This window comes from Tachysurus fulvidraco, chromosome 12, assembly GCF_022655615.1.
Source record: "Tachysurus fulvidraco isolate hzauxx_2018 chromosome 12, HZAU_PFXX_2.0, whole genome shotgun sequence".
NCBI lineage: Eukaryota > Metazoa > Chordata > Actinopteri > Siluriformes > Bagridae > Tachysurus > Tachysurus fulvidraco.
Window position 1 is genome coordinate 27,124,809 of NC_062529.1, and position 18,558 is coordinate 27,143,366.

Sequence of the window (18,558 nt, forward strand, 5' to 3'; positions counted from 1 at the left end):
TCACAGACATCCCCTTATGTTTATAAGGGTTAAGAGCCGTAGGCTTCGTAACCTTCTTATGTGTAGAATGTTCCCGGTTTCTGGCCTTGGGTCCCACTCTAGGGGTGCGTCACCTTCGAAGTATTTTTTCAATGGGTGCCTCACTTCGCGCTGGAGAAGCGACCTTGGACGGCCACCTTGCCCATGTCTATGGAACAGCCCTTACCTCTCATGGCACATAAATTGCCTGGAGATGAGGGCTGTATTTCTAGCATTGAAACACTTTTTCCTACACCTCAAGGGCTTACATATGTTAGTGCGCACAGTCAGCACTGCGGTGGTTTCCTATATCAATCTTCAGGGTGGTCTGCATTCGCGGCCCCTGTTCGGGTTGGCACAGAAGGTTCTGCTCTGTTCAGAGACCAGATTTCTTTTGCTGAGAGCGATTTTCATTTCAGGGCATGTAAATCAGGAGGCAGACTTCCTGTTGAGGCAGGTGCTGAGGGCCAGGGAGTGGTGTCTCCAACCACACATGGTGGAGAGAGTCAGAGCCCTCCTACAGACATTGCTGAGGCTCCATATGTAGGCCTTTCCCCGGGTAGTTCTGCTCCAACCAGTCCTAGCCAGAGTGCGCCACAACCAATTCAACCTTCTCCTAGTTGCTTCTCGTTGGCTCTCTGGAGTTTGGTTCATGGACTTAGTCTCCCTGCTGGACAGCACTCCCATCAGGATCACCATTTTTTGCCTCTGGTACAATGAATGCTCTCAAGATCCAGTTCACTGTCTGGTCGGTTCAGTGCTGGAGTTTCTGCAGTCTTGCTTTTCTCTGGGCCTGTCCCCACCTGCTTTGAAGATATATGTGGCTGCCATCGCTGCGAACCACAAACTTGTCCTTGGGGCCTCCTTGGGTAGGCACCCTCTGGTCTCTCGCTTTGTACATAGTGTCAGGCAGCTGAGGCCTTCCTGCAGACCACGCCTTCCTTCCTGGAACCTTTCTGTGGTCCTAGAGGGTCCGTTGGTAGCCCCCTTTGAGCCCATAGAGTCAGCCTCTGAAATGTTTCTGACCCTGAAGATGGCTCTGCTCCTAGCCTTGGCCTCTCTTAAAAGAGTGGGAGATTTGCAGGACATTGGGTTGGTCCTCTCTGCACACCTTTATCAGGTTCTATTACTCTATTGAGTCTAGTAAGGCAGTGGTCGTCTTGGGGGTGTGTTTGGTGTCGTTATCATGTTGGAATACAGCCCTGCGGCCCAGTCTCCATTGTCAGGGGATCATGCTCAGTATGTCACAGTAAATGTTGGAATTCATGGTTCCCTCAATGAACTGTAGCTCCCCAGTGCCTGCAGCACTCATGCAGCCCCTGATCATGACACTGCCACCACCATGCTTGATTGTAGGCAAGACACACTTGTCTTTGTACTCCTCACCTGGTTGCCACCACACATGCTTGACACCATCTGAACCAAATAAGTTTATCTTGGTCTCATCAAACCACAGCACATGGTTCCAGTAATCCATGTTTTTAGTCTGCCTGTCTTCAGCAAACTGTTTGCAGGCTTTCTTATGCAACATCTTTAGAAAAGGCTTCCTTCTGGGACAACAGCCATGCAGACCAACGTGATGCAATGTGCAGTTTATGGTCTGAGCACTGACAAGCTGACTTCCTACCTTTCAAACTCTGCAGCAATGCAGCCAGCATTCATTTGTCTAGTTCCTAAACACAAACTCTTGATATGAAGCTGACCATGTGCACTCAACTTCTATGGTCGACCATGGTGAGGCCTATTCTGAGTGGAACCTGTCCTGTTAAACCTCTGTAAGGTCTTGGCCACCATGCTGCAGCTCAGTTTCAGGGCCTTGGCAATCTTCTTATAGCATATGCCATCTTTATGTGAGCAACAATTCTTTTTTTCAAATCCTCAGAGAGTTCTTTGCCATGAGGAGCCAGGCTGAACTTCGACTGACACCAAATTTAACATGCCTGCTCCACATTCACACCTGAGACCTTGTAACACTAATGAGTCACATGACACCACAGGGAGAGAAAATAGCTAATTACTCACTTTTGTGGCCAGCAGTTTAGACATGAATGGCTGTGTGTTGAGTTATTTTGAGGGAACATCAGATTTACACTGTTATACAAGCTGTACACTCACTATTTTACATTGTAGCAAAGTGTCATTTCTTCAGTTGTCACATGAAAAGGCATAATAAAATATTTACAAAAATGTGAAGGGTGTACTCACTTCTGTGATATACTGTATGTTATCTGCTCATACATATTGTACTGTCTATACAACTGGCACATATTCCTATGCACATACTACTTGCCATAGCTGTCAGAAAAATGACGTTGTCTTAACAGATAAAATGACCCAAATGCAGGGAGAACATAAAGAATGGGTTTTTATTGAAGGGGAAAAAATAACAAAGGGCTAGAAACACTAGGAACAGAAACAACAAAACACTAAGAACACAAACACAACCAACAAGAGACAAGGACTCAAAAATCTCTCAGTTCCACAACTGCTAGAATGTTCTTCTAGTGTCCAGGTAGGGAATATTCCCAGCCATTCCTGACTATAGCTTTATTTATTGTCGTGTATATATAGTTACATATTTATCTTCACTTGTTCCTTTGTACATTTTTCTTTCTAATGTTTGCACTGCTAGATGCTAAATGGCCATTTGTTGCTATGTACCTGTGCTTTGCAATGACAATAAATTTGTAACTATCTATCTATCTATCTATCTATCTATCTATCTATCTATCTATCTATCAATCTATCTATTAGGAAATTTAGAAAAATAAATGAAAAAGGTGACTGACCTCATCAACGTTCTCAAAGGCATTGATGACATCATATGGTAGGCAGGATAGCAGGTCAATGACAAACCATGTCTTCAGATAGTTCATGCGAATAAGCTTGGGGTCAGAGATGACCTCACCAGCTGGCCCCACAAATGTAGTGTGGAAATTGAGTACTATGTCCACCAGGAAGATGACATCCACTACACTGTCCAGCACTAACCATGCCACATTATTCTGCTTGGTCTTGAATGAGACATTGTAGGGAACCATGATGGCTGTGTAAAAGGTGAGGATAAGGATGACCCAGTCCCAAGTGGTCTTAAAGGTGCAGTAGTGTAGGATAATGTGCGGTGGTGTCTTTGGCGTCTCCTGTTTATACTGAGGCAGGATGTCTGAGCCAAGCTGCAATACCTGGACAGGTAATGAAGAAAAGAAAGAAACTTTCACATAGTTGGTCAGGAGTATAGTTTCTGACATTTACAGAATCTATTATATAATTTAAGAATTACTTTGCATTAATTGTGTCCTCATACAATTAATGACAGGTGCACTAGAGGGGCAAGAGTGAGGAAAACTCCAAAAACAGGAATGATTTTACAAGTGGGGGGCACTAGTATTTCAGACAAATTTTCACTAGTGTTGCTAGTGTCAGTGTCACTACTGGTAGCATGAGGAAATACCTGGACCTTACAGAGGTTACAGAGTCAGTCCAACTCCTCCTGCCCTACAAAATGAACTCCAGCATGTTACTGGTATGAATGTCTCTGACCAAACAATCAGAAACAGACTTCATCAGAGTAGGGTGAGGCGCCCGACATCCTCTAGTGGCCCCTATGCTCAATGCCTAGCACCATGGAGCTTGATTGGCATTTGCCATTAAACACCAGAATTGGCAGGTTTACCACTGGCACTTTGTGCTTTTCACAGCTCAGAGCAGGCTCACCATGAGCAGATGTGACAGACATGAAAGGGTCTGGAGAAGCTGTGGAGAATATTATGCTGTCTGTAACATCGTTCAACTGGTTTGATGGTGGGTCAGTGATGTCTCAGTCTCAGTGTTAAAGTATCACACTGGGAGGCATGGGCAAGAGTAAAACGTTTCATGATTTACTTGTACCGCTGCTGAACAGCAGGACCCAACGCTCCTCATGTAGCATGAGTGAGGCCGGGTGCCGATAATTTGTTACACTGTGTTTTTATAAAGATGATTCAAAACACAGAATCTGAAGAAAGGAAAACATCATCTACCACTTGCTAGATGGACAACACCTGATCATCTCCTGATCAGGTGTCCTTGTTTTCTTAGATTATGACAAGGACAGAGAGGACTGGAGACGAGTTGTCGGGACTTAGGCATAAACAGCTTCTAGTAGAGCTTCTACTATACCTTGGTAAGACCAGATTAGCTTGATCAGGAGATGAACAGACGGTGTGCATTTAACCAAAGGATTCATGATTTTTTGCTTTTACATGTTTATATCTTCTTTGTTTAGGCAAGGCAAGACAAGACAAGTTTATTTGTATAGCACATTTCATACACATAGGTCATTCAAAGTGCTTTACATAGAAAATTATGTCTATAAAATCTTGATGTAATCAGTGATCGGGCCCCCTGCCTTCCTCATGCTATACGAGGAGTGTTAAGTCCTGCTGCACAGCAAAACACAATAAACTTGTGAAACCTTTTTACTCTTGCCTGTGCCTACCAGTGTGATACTTTATACTTTAAATCTCTCAAAACTCAAACTTCCACAACAGTATATATTAATTAATTTATTTTTATTCTTTTTTTCCTTCTTCTTCTTCTTATTATTATTATATATTTATTTATTTATTCTCTTATGTTTCTATATTTCTTTACAAGAATGTTAATTTGTTAAAAGTGCTATACAAATAAATTTAGTTGAAATTGAATTAAAATATCCATAGAGGGATGCACAGACCTCTACAGGCTAAACAATGGACCCTCCCTGCCATTAGGTATCAGGATAAAATCCTTTTGTCAGACCCATTGTAAGACTCTACACTGGAACAATGGATCCTGGGTTCCTCCTGGTGCACAACACTGTCTGGTCTCATGTGGCAGTCAGGAATCGGAGAATAAAGGAATTAATACTATTAACTGGCCCCCACTCTCTCAATCTAATACAACATCTCTGGGGCATTATGTTTCAGTCTATCCGACACCGACAGGTTGCACCTTAGACTGTCCAGGAGCTCAGTGGTGCTACTAGTTCTCTGCTATCTGCTTCTACTCTCATTCTAAATGTATTTCTACAATTTTCTGTTTAGTAATTTAGTTTGTGCAGTCTCATGCATTCCTACAGTTTTTAATACTTTAACGTGTGTGTGGTCTTATCCTAGTTTTTATTGCTTTTAGTGTTCTTTAAATTGCTGTGTGTGTCTAGTGTTTACAGCCACTTGTCTCACTCCCTAGTTTGTTTCTACTGTATATCAAACTTGTTAAATGCCATGCATAACTTAGTGCCTTCTTCTTACCTTTTTCTTGGCCTAAATACAATCCTCCCAACATTCTCGGCCGTGTTCTCACCTGTGATGTTTCCACCCAAAATGATCCACTTCCCACCATTTCCACATCCATTACTCAAGGCACTCAGACTCCACTGTGCATGTGAGGCCTTTGATGGGTTCAGCCGCCATGATCCCACTGCTGCTGTTTCTCCCAGTTCTAGCCACTCCCAGTGGTAGCTCAGTGGTTAAGGTGATGGCCCCTGAGCAAGGCTTTTAACCCCCAATTGATCAGTTGTATAAATTGAAATAAAAATGTAAGTCACTCTGGATAAGGGTGTCTGCTAAATGACAGAAATAAAATGAAACGAAATGAAATGATCTTTCAACAAATTGGTAAAGATGAGAATGTCGTCCAGGTACACGAACGCAAAGTGGTTTAGGTCTCCTCTAGGGCCATGCTAATGAGGGATTGGAAAACTGCTGGGGCATTCATTAGGAAAATTGGCCATCCATTATCACCAGATATTCAGAAACCCTAATTGCGTGATGAAGGCAGTCCTCCACTCATTCAAATTCAATTCAATTTTATTTATTTGTATAGCACTTTTAACAATTGTCTCAAAGCAGCTTTACAGAAGTATGGAAACAGAAGAGAGAGAAAAAGAAATAAATATATAATAATAATAATAATAATAATAAGGAAAAAAATTAAATAAGTAGATATATGCAATTAAAGTTTAAAATTAATAATAATAAAAAAAAAGATTAACTTAAAATACTATAGATCTATCCCTATCCCACTCATCCCCTGCCCTGATGCGGATCAGGTTGTATGCACTGCAGAGGTCGAGTTTAGAAGACTTTGGCCTGTTGCAGGAGGTCAAAAGGTAATCAATGCAGGGCTGCAGGCTCCCATCCTTCTTCTTGACAAAGAAAAAGCCTGCCCCCAACAGTGATGTGGCTAATATGGCCGACCAATAAGGCCTCTTGGATATATTGATCCATGGCTTTATGTTTGTAAAAGATAAGGAATGGCTCGAGAGCCCGAGTCAGATATAGCAACAGACAGATTGGTGTGTCACAGCCAATGCAACGAGTGCCTGTCCAGGGCATGAACCAGTAGGGGTTGCAGACATGCCCCCAAGTGGACCTTCAAGCTGCGGGAAAAGCCCTCATCAATAAAATTTCCTGCTGCCCCGAGTTGTCAAAGACCCAGAGGTTTACCTGTTTACCCCCATAGGAGGAGGGTGGCAGATAAGAAAAAGCCGGAATTGTGAAGGGCCCCTCTACCTGGCTGGGCCCCTGCCATTTAATGGTTTGTTGGAGTGCAGGCCTGGGACCTGGGGGTCTCTGAATGAGATGGGCCTTTATGCCCTAGCTAGGCCTGCAGCTATACTGAGAGACTATAAAGAAGTGTGCTGATGGCCTCCATGTATGAAAGGCACCCGTGGCGTTACATGTACATTGCAGTCACAACAATGGCTGTGATTACTCTTGGTAAATAGAACGAACTGATCTTAATCATCAAATATTCTAAATGAGCCGAGCAATGACTTTTTTTTAATTACAGTAGAGTCTGTGCATATGATTTGTCAGCATATGTACACAGACCTCTACCCTTGCACTTGCCAGTGTCCATTGCCTTACTGTCTGCCCAGAAAACAATGTGACCCTCTAGCTCAATAGTGCTACTGGGATGTTAAATACTATGAATATCATAACATAAATAAATATCATATAAATTACGACATCATATTTCTTAATACATTTGTGCATTGTTCAAAGCCACAGTTTGTCCAATTTTGTTCACCTCAGACCGAACATTTGCAAGAAAGATGCTTGGGATTAATTATGAATGCGGGTTTAGCTTTAGCCTAACTCTAATTGTACCTGGTAATAGTACAAAGTAACTGGTACTTTGTGCAGAATAAAAAATGGACTACAGTCAGCTACTGCACATGTACCTGCCACACAGGGTAACTGGACCTGACAAACCCGAGTAAGATTTGTACCTCAGTCAGACGGGAATGTTTATGGACATTTTCTCCTTTGTGGACAGTGGGCTGGAGCTGCTGCAGGACACCTCGACTGCTGGTCAGAGCTCTGGTAAGACGTGCAAATTTACCCCAACCTACACACACAAACAAGACAGAACACTGTAAAAACACTCCAACACATTCACATTCACATAATGAAGCACAATGTGTACATAATGAGGCACAATGCGTACAATTCAAACTCATGTGTGAAATGCCTCAACACCTTCAGTCCAGCAAAGATGTTTCCCAAACCACATCATTCTCTATTCATCACGAAACGTGATCTTTAGTGAAAAGATGGTGGCACGGCAGTAGCTGAAAAGGCTTTGCAACCTCGGCTTGCAGCGAAGACCAGGCTTCCAGTCCTCGGTGTCGCCTGATACCGGAGACCAGGAGAGGGGATGCCGAAGGATGCATGAGGAAGCGGAAGCGCGGTAAGCAGACGGGCGTCCATGCTAGGCTAAAAACAAACCTAGCTGGCCAGGTCTCCCGTATATTCTACTCTCCAATGTTTGCTCCCTGGACAATAAACTGGACTACTAGTGAGAGTTTAATAACTGCTGTGTCTTTGTTTTCACGGAAACGTGGCTCAGCGAGAGAGTTCCGGATGCCGCCATTCAGCTCAATGGGCTAACCTTGTTTAATGCTGGTGTGTGTGTTTATATCAACATCGAGTGCTGTAAGAACTCTGTGCTTGTTTCTAGTTACTGCTCATTGTCAGTAAAGTTTGTGACTGTTAGATGCAGGTCATTTTATTTAACCACGTAAATTCACCACTGTTTTCATTGTCTGAGTTTACATTCCCCCAGTGCTAAAGAGGCGCTAAGTGAGCTATATGGGGCTATTAGCAATCTGCAGAATGTTCCGATGGACCGTTCATCATTGCCGAATATTTCAATCATGCAAATCTCACGTCAGTGCTCCCTAAATTTCATCAGCATGTGGACTTTGCGACGAGAGGTGAAAACATGCTGGATCTTTTTTACATAAACATTCCCGGCACGTGTCGTACCCCACCCCCACCTCGGCTGCTCAGACCACATCTCTGTTATGCTAATTCCAGCATACAGACCACCCGTCAGACTCTAAACCGGTTCTGAAGCAGGTGAAAACTAGGCCAGTACAAGTCACCACTGCTCTTCAGGACTGCTTTGAGTGCACTGACTGGAACATCTTCAGGTATGCTGAAGAAATGCTAGTTGAAATTTTTCCTGAATAAGTAGGTCTTCAACTGCCGTTTGAAAATATCCAGTGACTCAGCTGTCCGGACCCCTTGGGGAAGTTCATTCCACCACCTTGGTTCTGGCACTCAGAGAAAAGAGTCTTGTAGTATACTTGTACTTATACAGTATGACATGACTGACTCCAAGACCATCACCACATGCTCCAACCAGAAGCCGTAGATGACTGCTAATGTGCATGCACTGCTGAAGACTAGAGACCTAGCCTTCAGAACAGGGGACAGGGTGGCCCTAAGAACAGCAAGGTCCAAATTGTCCCGCGCCAAAGAGAGGCAAAGCACCCAGACAATCCACAGCCACTTCCAGGATAGCAGAGACACCCGGCGCATGTGGCAGGGCATACAGGCAATCAGGAACTACAACACAGCTTCACCTGCCTGTGATAGCGATGCCTCCCTCCCAGATGAGCTGAACGACTTCTATGCTCGGTTTCAGGAGCAGAACAATATAGCGGCATGGAAGACCATCCCTCCCCTCGATGACCAGGTACTCTGTCTATCCACGGTCAACGTGTGGAGAACTCTATGCAGAGTTAAGCCCCGGAAGGCTGCTGGACCAGACAACATTCCTGGCAGGGTGCTCAGGGAATGCGCAGAACAGCTAGCAGATGTCTTCTCTGACATCTTCAACATTTCCCTGAGCAGTGCTGTTGTTCCTAACACTGTGTTCATTCTCGTATTACTGCATGCAATAATGTTGAACATACAGTATTTACACTGGTCAGTGCTGTTTCTAGCTGTTTATTGGCTTTTTGTGTAGTCTTTTTTGTATTGTCTTGTAATTTTTTGTCTGCACTGTCTTTTGTCCTACACTGTCTTGTCTGTCTTGTTTGTCTTGTCCTGCACTGTTTGCACCAGGTTACACAGATACACTTTATGTATCTAGGGCTTAGGGTGCTTTCACATCTATAGTTCGGTTCATTTGGTCCGGACCAAAAGCAAAAAATGAACAATCAGTGTGATTGTTCTGTTCCGCACCAGTTGAAACAAACCAAAATGCAGTCATGTGATAACATCCACATCACTCATTGGCCACATGTCTTTGAGCGTATTTCCTAAACTGCTTCTCGATTGGTCAGAATAAACATGCAGGAAATTTCAACGAAACTCCGGAAGTAAACAAAAAGAGGAAAATGAAGGATGACTGTGCGCTGCTATTATGTTCGTAGTTGTAATCTACTATATTGTTTGTATACAGCACTGTTGTCCCAAGTATTTTGTCCAGGTCATCGTACCAGGGGAACTTGTCTTTCTCATTACCCGAGCTGCCTGTCTTATTAAGTGCATCCCGCGCTTGGATGTACTGCTGGCGGAGTTTTTTCACCTTAACCCGGCACTGCTCCACAGACCTATGAAACCCCCTGTCCCTGAGCTGTTTGCTAAATAAAGAGAAAACTGCGCAATACTTTTTGCAGTTAGGTCTATTCTATCTCGGATCGTGTTCTCACCACAAATGAACGGCTCCAGAGTTCGTTTGAAAGTGTACCGAGACCTCCTTGAAGAGGTGGACCTAGACCTAGACCTCCTCAAATTGCTGCATTCTTACCTGCCTAAACGAACCACACCAAATGAGCAATCGAACTCTGGTACGATTCAACCGAACTAAACAAGGCAGGTGTGAAAGCACCCTTACTTACTACGTCCTTAGCTCTGTCTTTGTTTTGTGTAGCAAAACTGCTTGTGTACTGCAACAGCTATATATATATATATATATATATAGATATATCTATATATAGATATATAGAAATAAAAGCTTAAATAAAACAATAAAAGCTTCTTGACTTGATTTGAAACATACAAGAAGTGGCTTAAAAAGAGCAGTGCATTTTGGCTATTGTGTACTTACCTTCTGATACTGCACTGGAATTTGGGGTTTCACTCACCACAAAGCGGGCAAAAAGTGCACTACAGTACATACAGACATGTAGAACATAAAAATGGCACATGTAGGTTTTAAGGCCATACCCACCTTTACAGGATTCATCTTCAATTGGTTGTTTAAAGGCTGTGATGTCATTAAATGTGCAAAGGAAAAGTACGACCTTCTCCTGTTCATTCCGTATGGGAGCAATTTTCACAAAAAACCACAGTGGTGTTCCTGACACAGAGATACACACAGATTACAACAATGCAGATCAGTAATAAAAATATTACAAATCTTATATTAGCCTAATAAATGGCAAGGAAATATTTCACTTAGTTTCCTCATGGTACATGGAATAAAAATTCAGTAATAATGATAATTATAGGTTGATTCCAGGTACCATGAAATTTTTACGGCATTTAGAAGATGTGTTTATCCAAAGTGACTTTACATTTTTGAACTTATTTTTATTCATTATTAAGGGCCTTTATTGTGAGTGTGTGTTTGTGTGTTGTTACTCACTATTCTTTTTGTACATTAGGATCTCAAATGAGTTCATCTCGTAGTTCTCAAATGTCAGTCGCACCTTCTCCATTGTTTCTCTGTCTGTGAGCTCACCATACATAAAACTAGCATTAAAAAAAATAGATTTACTGGAAATTCTGATTAAATTTTACACATTAAAGCAATGCCTTATTGCACACCATGCTACATACCCTTTGCTTGGTTTAAATATTAATATATGTAATTTCATTGATAGCACACTAGTGATTTTGTTGCACTACAAAATTGTATTTCTTGTACAAAAATTAGACAAATTTATATATATAGATAGATAGATAGATAGATAGATAGATAGATAGATAGATAGATAGATAGATAGATAGATAGATAGATAGATAGATAGATAGATAGATAGATAGATAGATCTTGATTGTCATTGCAATGTACAGGTACACAGCAATGAAATGCATTTTGGCATGTACCAGAAATATATATATACACACGTTATATACACATAGATGGATGGGAAATGTTGGGCAGAATTTACAGTAATGATATTCCACAATATTATAATTGTGGACTGTGTTGTTTATGCTTAAGTAAAAACCTATAAGAATAGTTCTGATCACTGTGTTCTGTCTCTCCCCCGTACTGTATGGATCAGAAACATTAACATTAGATTTTACCATTTTAAGTTTAAATTGAGTGTTATACACATACCTGAGGCACACAGTATGCAAATGGTTAATGTTGTGTAAGAATACTATTTCTGTGCCAGAGAAAAAGAGATTAATAAGGTGATATGAAAGTTGTATATTGTTATGGGGTCTTTAAAATGTCCAAATGAATGCAAAGGGGTTACAATTATTTTTTATTTTTTCCCCCACTTCTTCATTCCTTTTTGAGGTTGGCAGATCTCATTCTGTCTCAATTCTAAATAATTTGTGTTTGAATTATAAGGATGAAATTAGCAAATTTACGGTTTTAATAGAGAGATTTAGAGCATGCTGTGAACAGAAATGTGTTTCTCTACCTGCAGGTGCTGCTCTTCTGCATGACCTCCGCACGGTGGTATCCTGAAAGTTTGCAGAATCCATCATTACTGTAGACAATGGGCCAGTCCACAATCTGAGCATTTCCCAGCACAAAGTTTGTATCTGTAGAAACAGATTTTGGAAAGACAACAAAGGATGAGCTACAAATATTAACCATTGTTATTCTATCAATTTATATCTTTTAATTAGGTCCTAATGGTGGAATAAGTACAAATTATTTAACTACATCTTTAAATATCACAGAGATGATGTCCTAATGAAGTACTAATCCTGCCATCAAGTCAGTTAAAACTAAACTGAAAAACTAAAAATTTTCTTGGCATCCATTTGTATTTATATTATTTGTATTGATTATCATTGAGATAAGTAAGAATATAAATGAGTTGTAAACTACAAATCACAACTTGTTGAAAAATCTAATTCTGCTAATTAAAACCAGACCTAATCCACATGCTAACTCTTTACCTGTCAGTTACTATAACAATTCAATTAAATTTATTTGTATAGCGCTTTTAACAATTCATATTGTCTCAAAGCATCTTTACATAAGTATTGAAATAGAAGAGGAAACATATAATAATAATAATAATAATAATACAATTTATTATTATGAAGTAATAAAATGAAGTATTTGAACCTCATAAGTAAATACAGAAGGAGGAGAAAAACTGTAAACAGTTCCACTTTTTTAAAAAAAAAGCCCCCCCCCCCCATCCCACAGAACACTGCTACACCAGCTGCTCCATCCTCTGCCTATGCTTTCTCTCACTCACCATGAGAAACAGGCAGGGGTGGTGGTACAGGTTTATTGTTATCAAAGAGATGGTGCTTTAAACCTCTACTCTTGTCTCATTTAACAATCTCTTGAATTCCATGCCATTTCAGTCACATCTCCAATCAACCTTGTTATCATTGTTGTCTACCGCCCTCCTGGTCCCCTAGGTGACTTCCTGGAAGAAATGGACACACTACTTAGTGTTTTCCCTTCCGATAGCTCCCCTCTGATGGTGCTTGGTGACTTCAACCTCCCCTGTGATAAGCTTCAATCTTCTTCTCTCCTGACTCTTTTGGACTCAGTCGCCCTGACGCTCAACAGCTACATCCCCACACACAAAGGAGGTAATTGTGGACCTGTTTTTCACCCATCCATCAACAGCTACAGACATGACTCGTACCCCACTACACGTCTCCAATCATCACCTGGTATCCTTCACCATCACTCTCCCTATTCTACCTGAAACTAACTTTCATGCCCTCTTTCTTACCTGCCTCAACCTCCACTCTGTCTTCCCTTCTTCTGAAGCTACTGGCACTCTTTCAACTCTTACTGATCCTGAGTCCTTTTTCTCACTAACCTTAGACACTTTCCTCTCCTCTCTTTCCCCAACCATGGGTTTTCTCCACTAAACCTAAAAACCTTCTTGTTCTGCTCCTTGGCTTTCAGATGTGTTGCGCAACAATCGAAGAGAGCTAAGATCATCTGAAAGGAAGTGGAGGAAATCATAACTTGATGCAGATCTTGACTCTTAATGTACCTACTGGCCAGGTTCTCCTCAGATGCGCCTTCTGCCATGACTGTCTCCTGCAAGGGAAAAGCTTGAAGCTTTGGCACCAAACCCTCGTAAGCTCCACATCATCATTTGTTCTCTACTCAACCCGCCGACTCCGCCTGTTTCATCCTCCCTGACTGCAGAAGACTTTGCTTCTTTCTACCACAAGAAGATTGAGAAAATCTGCAGGACCTTCACTTCTACTCTGACTGCACCTACATCTCACAGTCAGGATTCGTTGTCACATTTCTCAACCGTAGCAGTCTTGCAATCCTACCACCTGCCCATTGGATACACTCCCTTCCACTATGCTCCAGACCATCTCGCAAGGCCTTCTGCCCTTCATCACCATGATCATCAATAGATCCATAAGATCTGGTCATGTACCAACTACCTTCAAGGGTTATTCCCATTCTAATGAAACCTGCTCTGGATCCATCACACATCAGTAACTTCAGACTGGTATCACTGCTCTCTTTGCTTTCAAAAATTCTTGATTTTTATAATTCACAGAACAGCGGCCAAGATCCCAACCAGTCTGGCTTTAAAGCAGCACACTCGACAGATACAGCCCTTTTAGACGTTTCTGAGAAACTACATGCTGCTAGATCAGCCATGCTGTCATCCATCCTCATCCTTCTTGTCCTTTCAGCAGCGTTTGATATGGTCAACCACAAGATTTTGTTTACATGTACAGCATTTGGCAAACCCTTATCCAGAGCGACGTATTTTCGTATCCCTGTTTTGAATCTCATGTGTGTAGCTACCAGAAGCCAGTGGAGGGATCGCAGCAGCGGCATGGTATGCAAGTATTTAGGCAGGTGAAATACAAGCCATGCAGCTGCATTTTGGATCATTCGCAGTGATCCAGTCTTGAAATGACAAGAGCCTGAACAAGTACCCGAGCAGCCTGTGTGGACAAAAATGGCCGCATCCTTCTAATGTTGTAGAGAAGGAACTGACATTACCAACTGAGATAATGCAAGGAACATCTCTTGGCACTTTTAAATCTCAGCTCAAAACTTATTTTTTTAGGGTAGCTTTTAATTTGACTAATTGTAATTTTACATAATGCATATTTTATAGTCTATTTTTGTTGCTTAAATTTTAATCTTTATATTATGTCTGTATTTTTGTTTTTATTTTGCTTTTGTAATGTGCTTTGAGATGTTCTTTTAAAGGTGCTATAAAAAATAAAGGTTATTATTATTACTATTATTATTATTATTATTATTATTATTATTATGAGCAAGTCACATTAGCAACATGAGAGGAAAAGGACAGTTGATTGTCCATGGTTACCCCAAGGTTGTGAGCTGTGGCTGAAGGGGAGATCAGATCGTTGTTCAAGGATATAGCAAGATCGTGACCTGGGGATGAATCACCTGGGATGAACAGCAGTTCAGTTTTGCTAGGATTGAGCTTTAACTGATGAGCAGTCATCCATGATGAAATTTCTGCCAGACATGCTGAGATCCGGTCAGAAGCTGTGGCATCTGAGGGTGGGAAAGAGAAGATAAGTTGTGTATCATCAGCATAGCAGTGGTAAGAGAACCCATGTGATGAACTTCACCAAGAGACTGAGTATACAGGGAGAAAAGAAGAGGACCAAGTACTGAGCCCTGTGGGACGCCAGTGGAGAGTCTGCATGGAGCAGATGTCCCTCCCCTCCATGTTGCCTGATATGAGTGTCCTTCCAGGTAGGAGGCAAACCATTCCCAAGCTGATCCGCAAATCCCAAGACTCCTGAGGGTGGATAAGAGAGTCTTGTGGTTGATCGTATCAAACGCTGCTGAAAGGTGAAGGAGGATAAGGATGGATGACAGTTTGGCTGATGTAGCAGCATGTAGCTTCTCAGAGACATCCAAAAGGGCTGTCTCTGTAGAGTGAGCTGCTTTAAAGCCAGACTGTTGGGGTCTTGGAGGTTGTTCTGTGAGAGACAGATAGACAGGTGATTATAGACAATGTGTTCAAGAATTTTTGAAAGAAATGAGAGAAGTGATACCGGTCTGTAGTTACTGATGTCTGATGGATCCAGAACAGGTTTCTTTAGGATGGGAATAACCCTTACTCTCTTGTAAGTAGTTGGTACCTGACCAGATGCTATGGATCTATTGACGATAGTGGAAATGAAGGGCAAAAGGTCTTGTGAGATGGTCTGGAGCATAGTGGTAGGGAGTGGATCCAATGGGCAGATGGTAGGATTGCAGGACTGGATGAGTTGTAAAATCTCTTCTGCTGCCACAGTTGAGAAATGTGACAACGAAGGTGTAGGGGAATCCATACTCTGAGATGTAAGTGCAGTCGGGGCTGAAGTGAAATTAGCAAAATGAGTACGAAACAGACGTCGTTAGAAAGTTAGAAACTCTGCCGGTGCTCTGGATTAAAGTCATGGCGGAATACCCTGAGATTGTCACCACAGCACTTAAATCTCTATTGCCATTTCCGACATGCTATCTGTGTGAAGCGGGGATTTCTGCAGTGACGGCAACCGAAACAAAACAACGGAATACACTGGACATAAGCAACACACTTCGGGTGTCATTGTCTCCTATTACCCCAGATGGAACCGTCTCGTTGTAAAGAAACAAGCTCAGGGTTCTCATCGATTTAGCGTTGTAGTGAGTTAAGAAGGCATGTTTAAATACAATTAAATTAAAATTATTAATTTTAATTTAATTGTATAGCCATGCATAAAATCTGTGAAACACTGCTTGTAAAGTTTTAAACCATTCACATGGTGCTCATTTACAGCTGGTGTACAAAAACCCACTAAAATCCATTTAGGGAGTGGAGAAGTTTTAAAAGCTTACTATTTGAATTATTCTCAACAGAGTCACAAATGATCATGTAATAAAATAATAAAGACCAAAATCCAAAATGCAGCTGCCAGAGTTCTCAATAGGACAAGAAAGTATGACCTTTAACCCCAATGTTATCATCTCTACACTGGCTACCTGTTAAGTTTAGAACTGATTACAAACTGCTGCTACTTACGTACAAGGCTCTTAATGGTTTAGCTCCCATGTATCTAACTAGTCTTCTAACACGTTACAATCCTTCACGCTCTCTGAGATCACAAAACTCAGGACTTCTGCTAGTTCCCAGAATATCTAAGTCTACTAAAGGTGGTAGAGCATTTTCTTATTTAGCTCCCAAACTTTGGAATAGTCTTCCTGATAGTGTTCGGGGCTCAGACACACTTTCCCAGTTTAAATGTAGATTAAAAACTCATCTCTTCAGTCAGGCGTACACATAATACATCCCATAATATCATGCACCAGTACATCAGACCAGCACATTTTTATGAACAGCAGATATGTTAATCCCTTTCCACTGCTTCTCTCTTTGTACCCATCCCGAGGCATCCAGACACTGTACCAGCTCCCAACGTCCTCTGTGGGACGAAGCCTTTGGACGTCCACTGAGCCGAGGCCGAATCTAAGAATCCTGAGACATCTCAAGTTAGACTCTGTGATACTCAGGAGATCTGAAGTCCATGATCCTTACACCAATACAACATTTAACTGACTGTATATTACAATCACACCCCCAGTGTCACCCAGATGAGGATGGGTTCCCCCTTGAGTCCGGTTCCTCTCAAGGTTTCTTCCTTTACCAATTTAAGGCAGTTTTTCCTTGCCACTGCTGCCTGAGTCATCTCAGACTTGCTCATAGGAGGATAAATACATACAGATTGTGAACTATATATAAATAATAATCTTGTTTTTATTCTGTTAATTCTTTTTTTTTTATTATTCCTTATGTTTACCTTCTGCTCTGTGTTTATGTTCTGTAAAGCTGCTTTGAGACAATGTCTATTGTAAAAAGTGCTATACAAATAAACTTGAATTGAATTAAAGACAGTAACACTGCTGTTATTCACAGAAATGTGCAATTTTATTCTTACAGTATGTTAAGTACGTAACGACTGTATATACTTTATATTTGTGTCATGTGTTCTTATTTTAAATATCAGCTAAAGATGACAAAATGAAAATAAAATGAATTATTAGTTATAAAAACATTTCTTTATTTATGTATACTAGTTTAATTCAATTTAAATTTATTTCTTTAGCATGTTTAACAGTTGACATTGTTTCAAAGCAGCTCTACAGAAGTATAGAAACAGAATAAAAAATGTAAGTTTAAAATTTATTTACTATTTATCTTTAACATTTATCCCAAATGATCAAGCCTGATGTGACGGTGGTGAGGAAAAACTCCCTGAGATTATATGAGTAAAAAACCTTGAGTAGAACCAGACTCAGAGGTGAACCTCATCCTCATTTGGGTGACACTGGACAGGGAATAATGTAAATGTAAATAATGTCCTTTCTACAACAGTTAATAATCCAGTGTAACCAAGAGCTCCTGACGAACCAACAGATCAGAGTGATGTCTAGGGTTAGTTACTAGTTAAGCATTTAATGAGGTTATGTGCTGCAGCAAAGGGTTTTTAAGCTCAGGCTCTTTTTCAGTAAAATAAAAAAATCTCTAGAATAATGGAACTTCTAACTACAACACTAAGCCCAGCATGGTGCGTGCGCGTGCGCTTGTTCTTACCGTTTGATCTTCTCACTATATTCTCCAGAAAAGTGTTTTGAGGAGCCACGAGCCCCCTCCGGGCACCGGCCATCGTCACACGCGCCTTTTCCCTTCACCACTGTGTTTATTTCTTCTCCGGTGCAGTCCTCCTGTCCAAGCGCACCTGCATCCTATTCCTACATTCCTCGCGGCACCTGTGTGTGTGTGTGTGTGTGTGTGTGTGTGTGTGTGTGTGTGTGTGTGTGTGTGTGTGTGTGTGTGTGTCGTTTATCGCTGCTAATGTAACGCCACCTAGGTTTAAAGCTGATTTACAGGGAAAACGGGATTTTAGATAGGACTTTAAAACAGTATGTATGTAAATATTTATGTATTTTTAATTAGAATAAGTGTCGATTTTGCTAATTTTTTGTAGCTAAAAATAACTACCTGATATTTTGAACCGAAATCAACACCGCCATCTACTGGTCACGACACTGCTGGTTGCCAGATTGGTCTGT

The 18,558-nt window shown here is 41.3% G+C and overlaps 1 protein-coding gene across 5 annotated transcripts in view; it reads right to left on the bottom strand.

Moving 5' to 3' along the window:
- The window catches only part of kcnh1a (potassium voltage-gated channel, subfamily H (eag-related), member 1a), a 49,062-nt gene extending 30,735 nt beyond the window's left edge, over positions 1-18,327 (bottom strand). The window contains exons 1-6 of one of the 5 annotated variants that reach the window (XM_027176637.2): positions 14,816-14,864; positions 11,942-12,065; positions 10,927-11,010; positions 10,510-10,638; positions 7,274-7,392; positions 2,808-3,200 (exon numbers count right to left, since the gene is read on the bottom strand). In XM_027176637.2, coding sequence (XP_027032438.2) covers positions 2,808-3,200; positions 7,274-7,392; positions 10,510-10,638; positions 10,927-11,010; positions 11,942-12,044 — 828 coding nt within the window. In that variant the 5' untranslated portion in view covers positions 12,045-12,065; positions 14,816-14,864. Of the gene's footprint in view, positions 1-2,807; positions 3,201-7,273; positions 7,393-10,509; positions 10,639-10,926; positions 11,034-11,941; positions 12,066-14,815; positions 14,865-18,079 lie in introns of those variants that run through there. The other 4 variants (XM_027176639.2, XM_027176636.2, XM_027176640.2 and 1 more) reach the window with 4 other exon arrangements.
- Between the last annotated feature and the right edge of the window lie 231 nt (positions 18,328-18,558).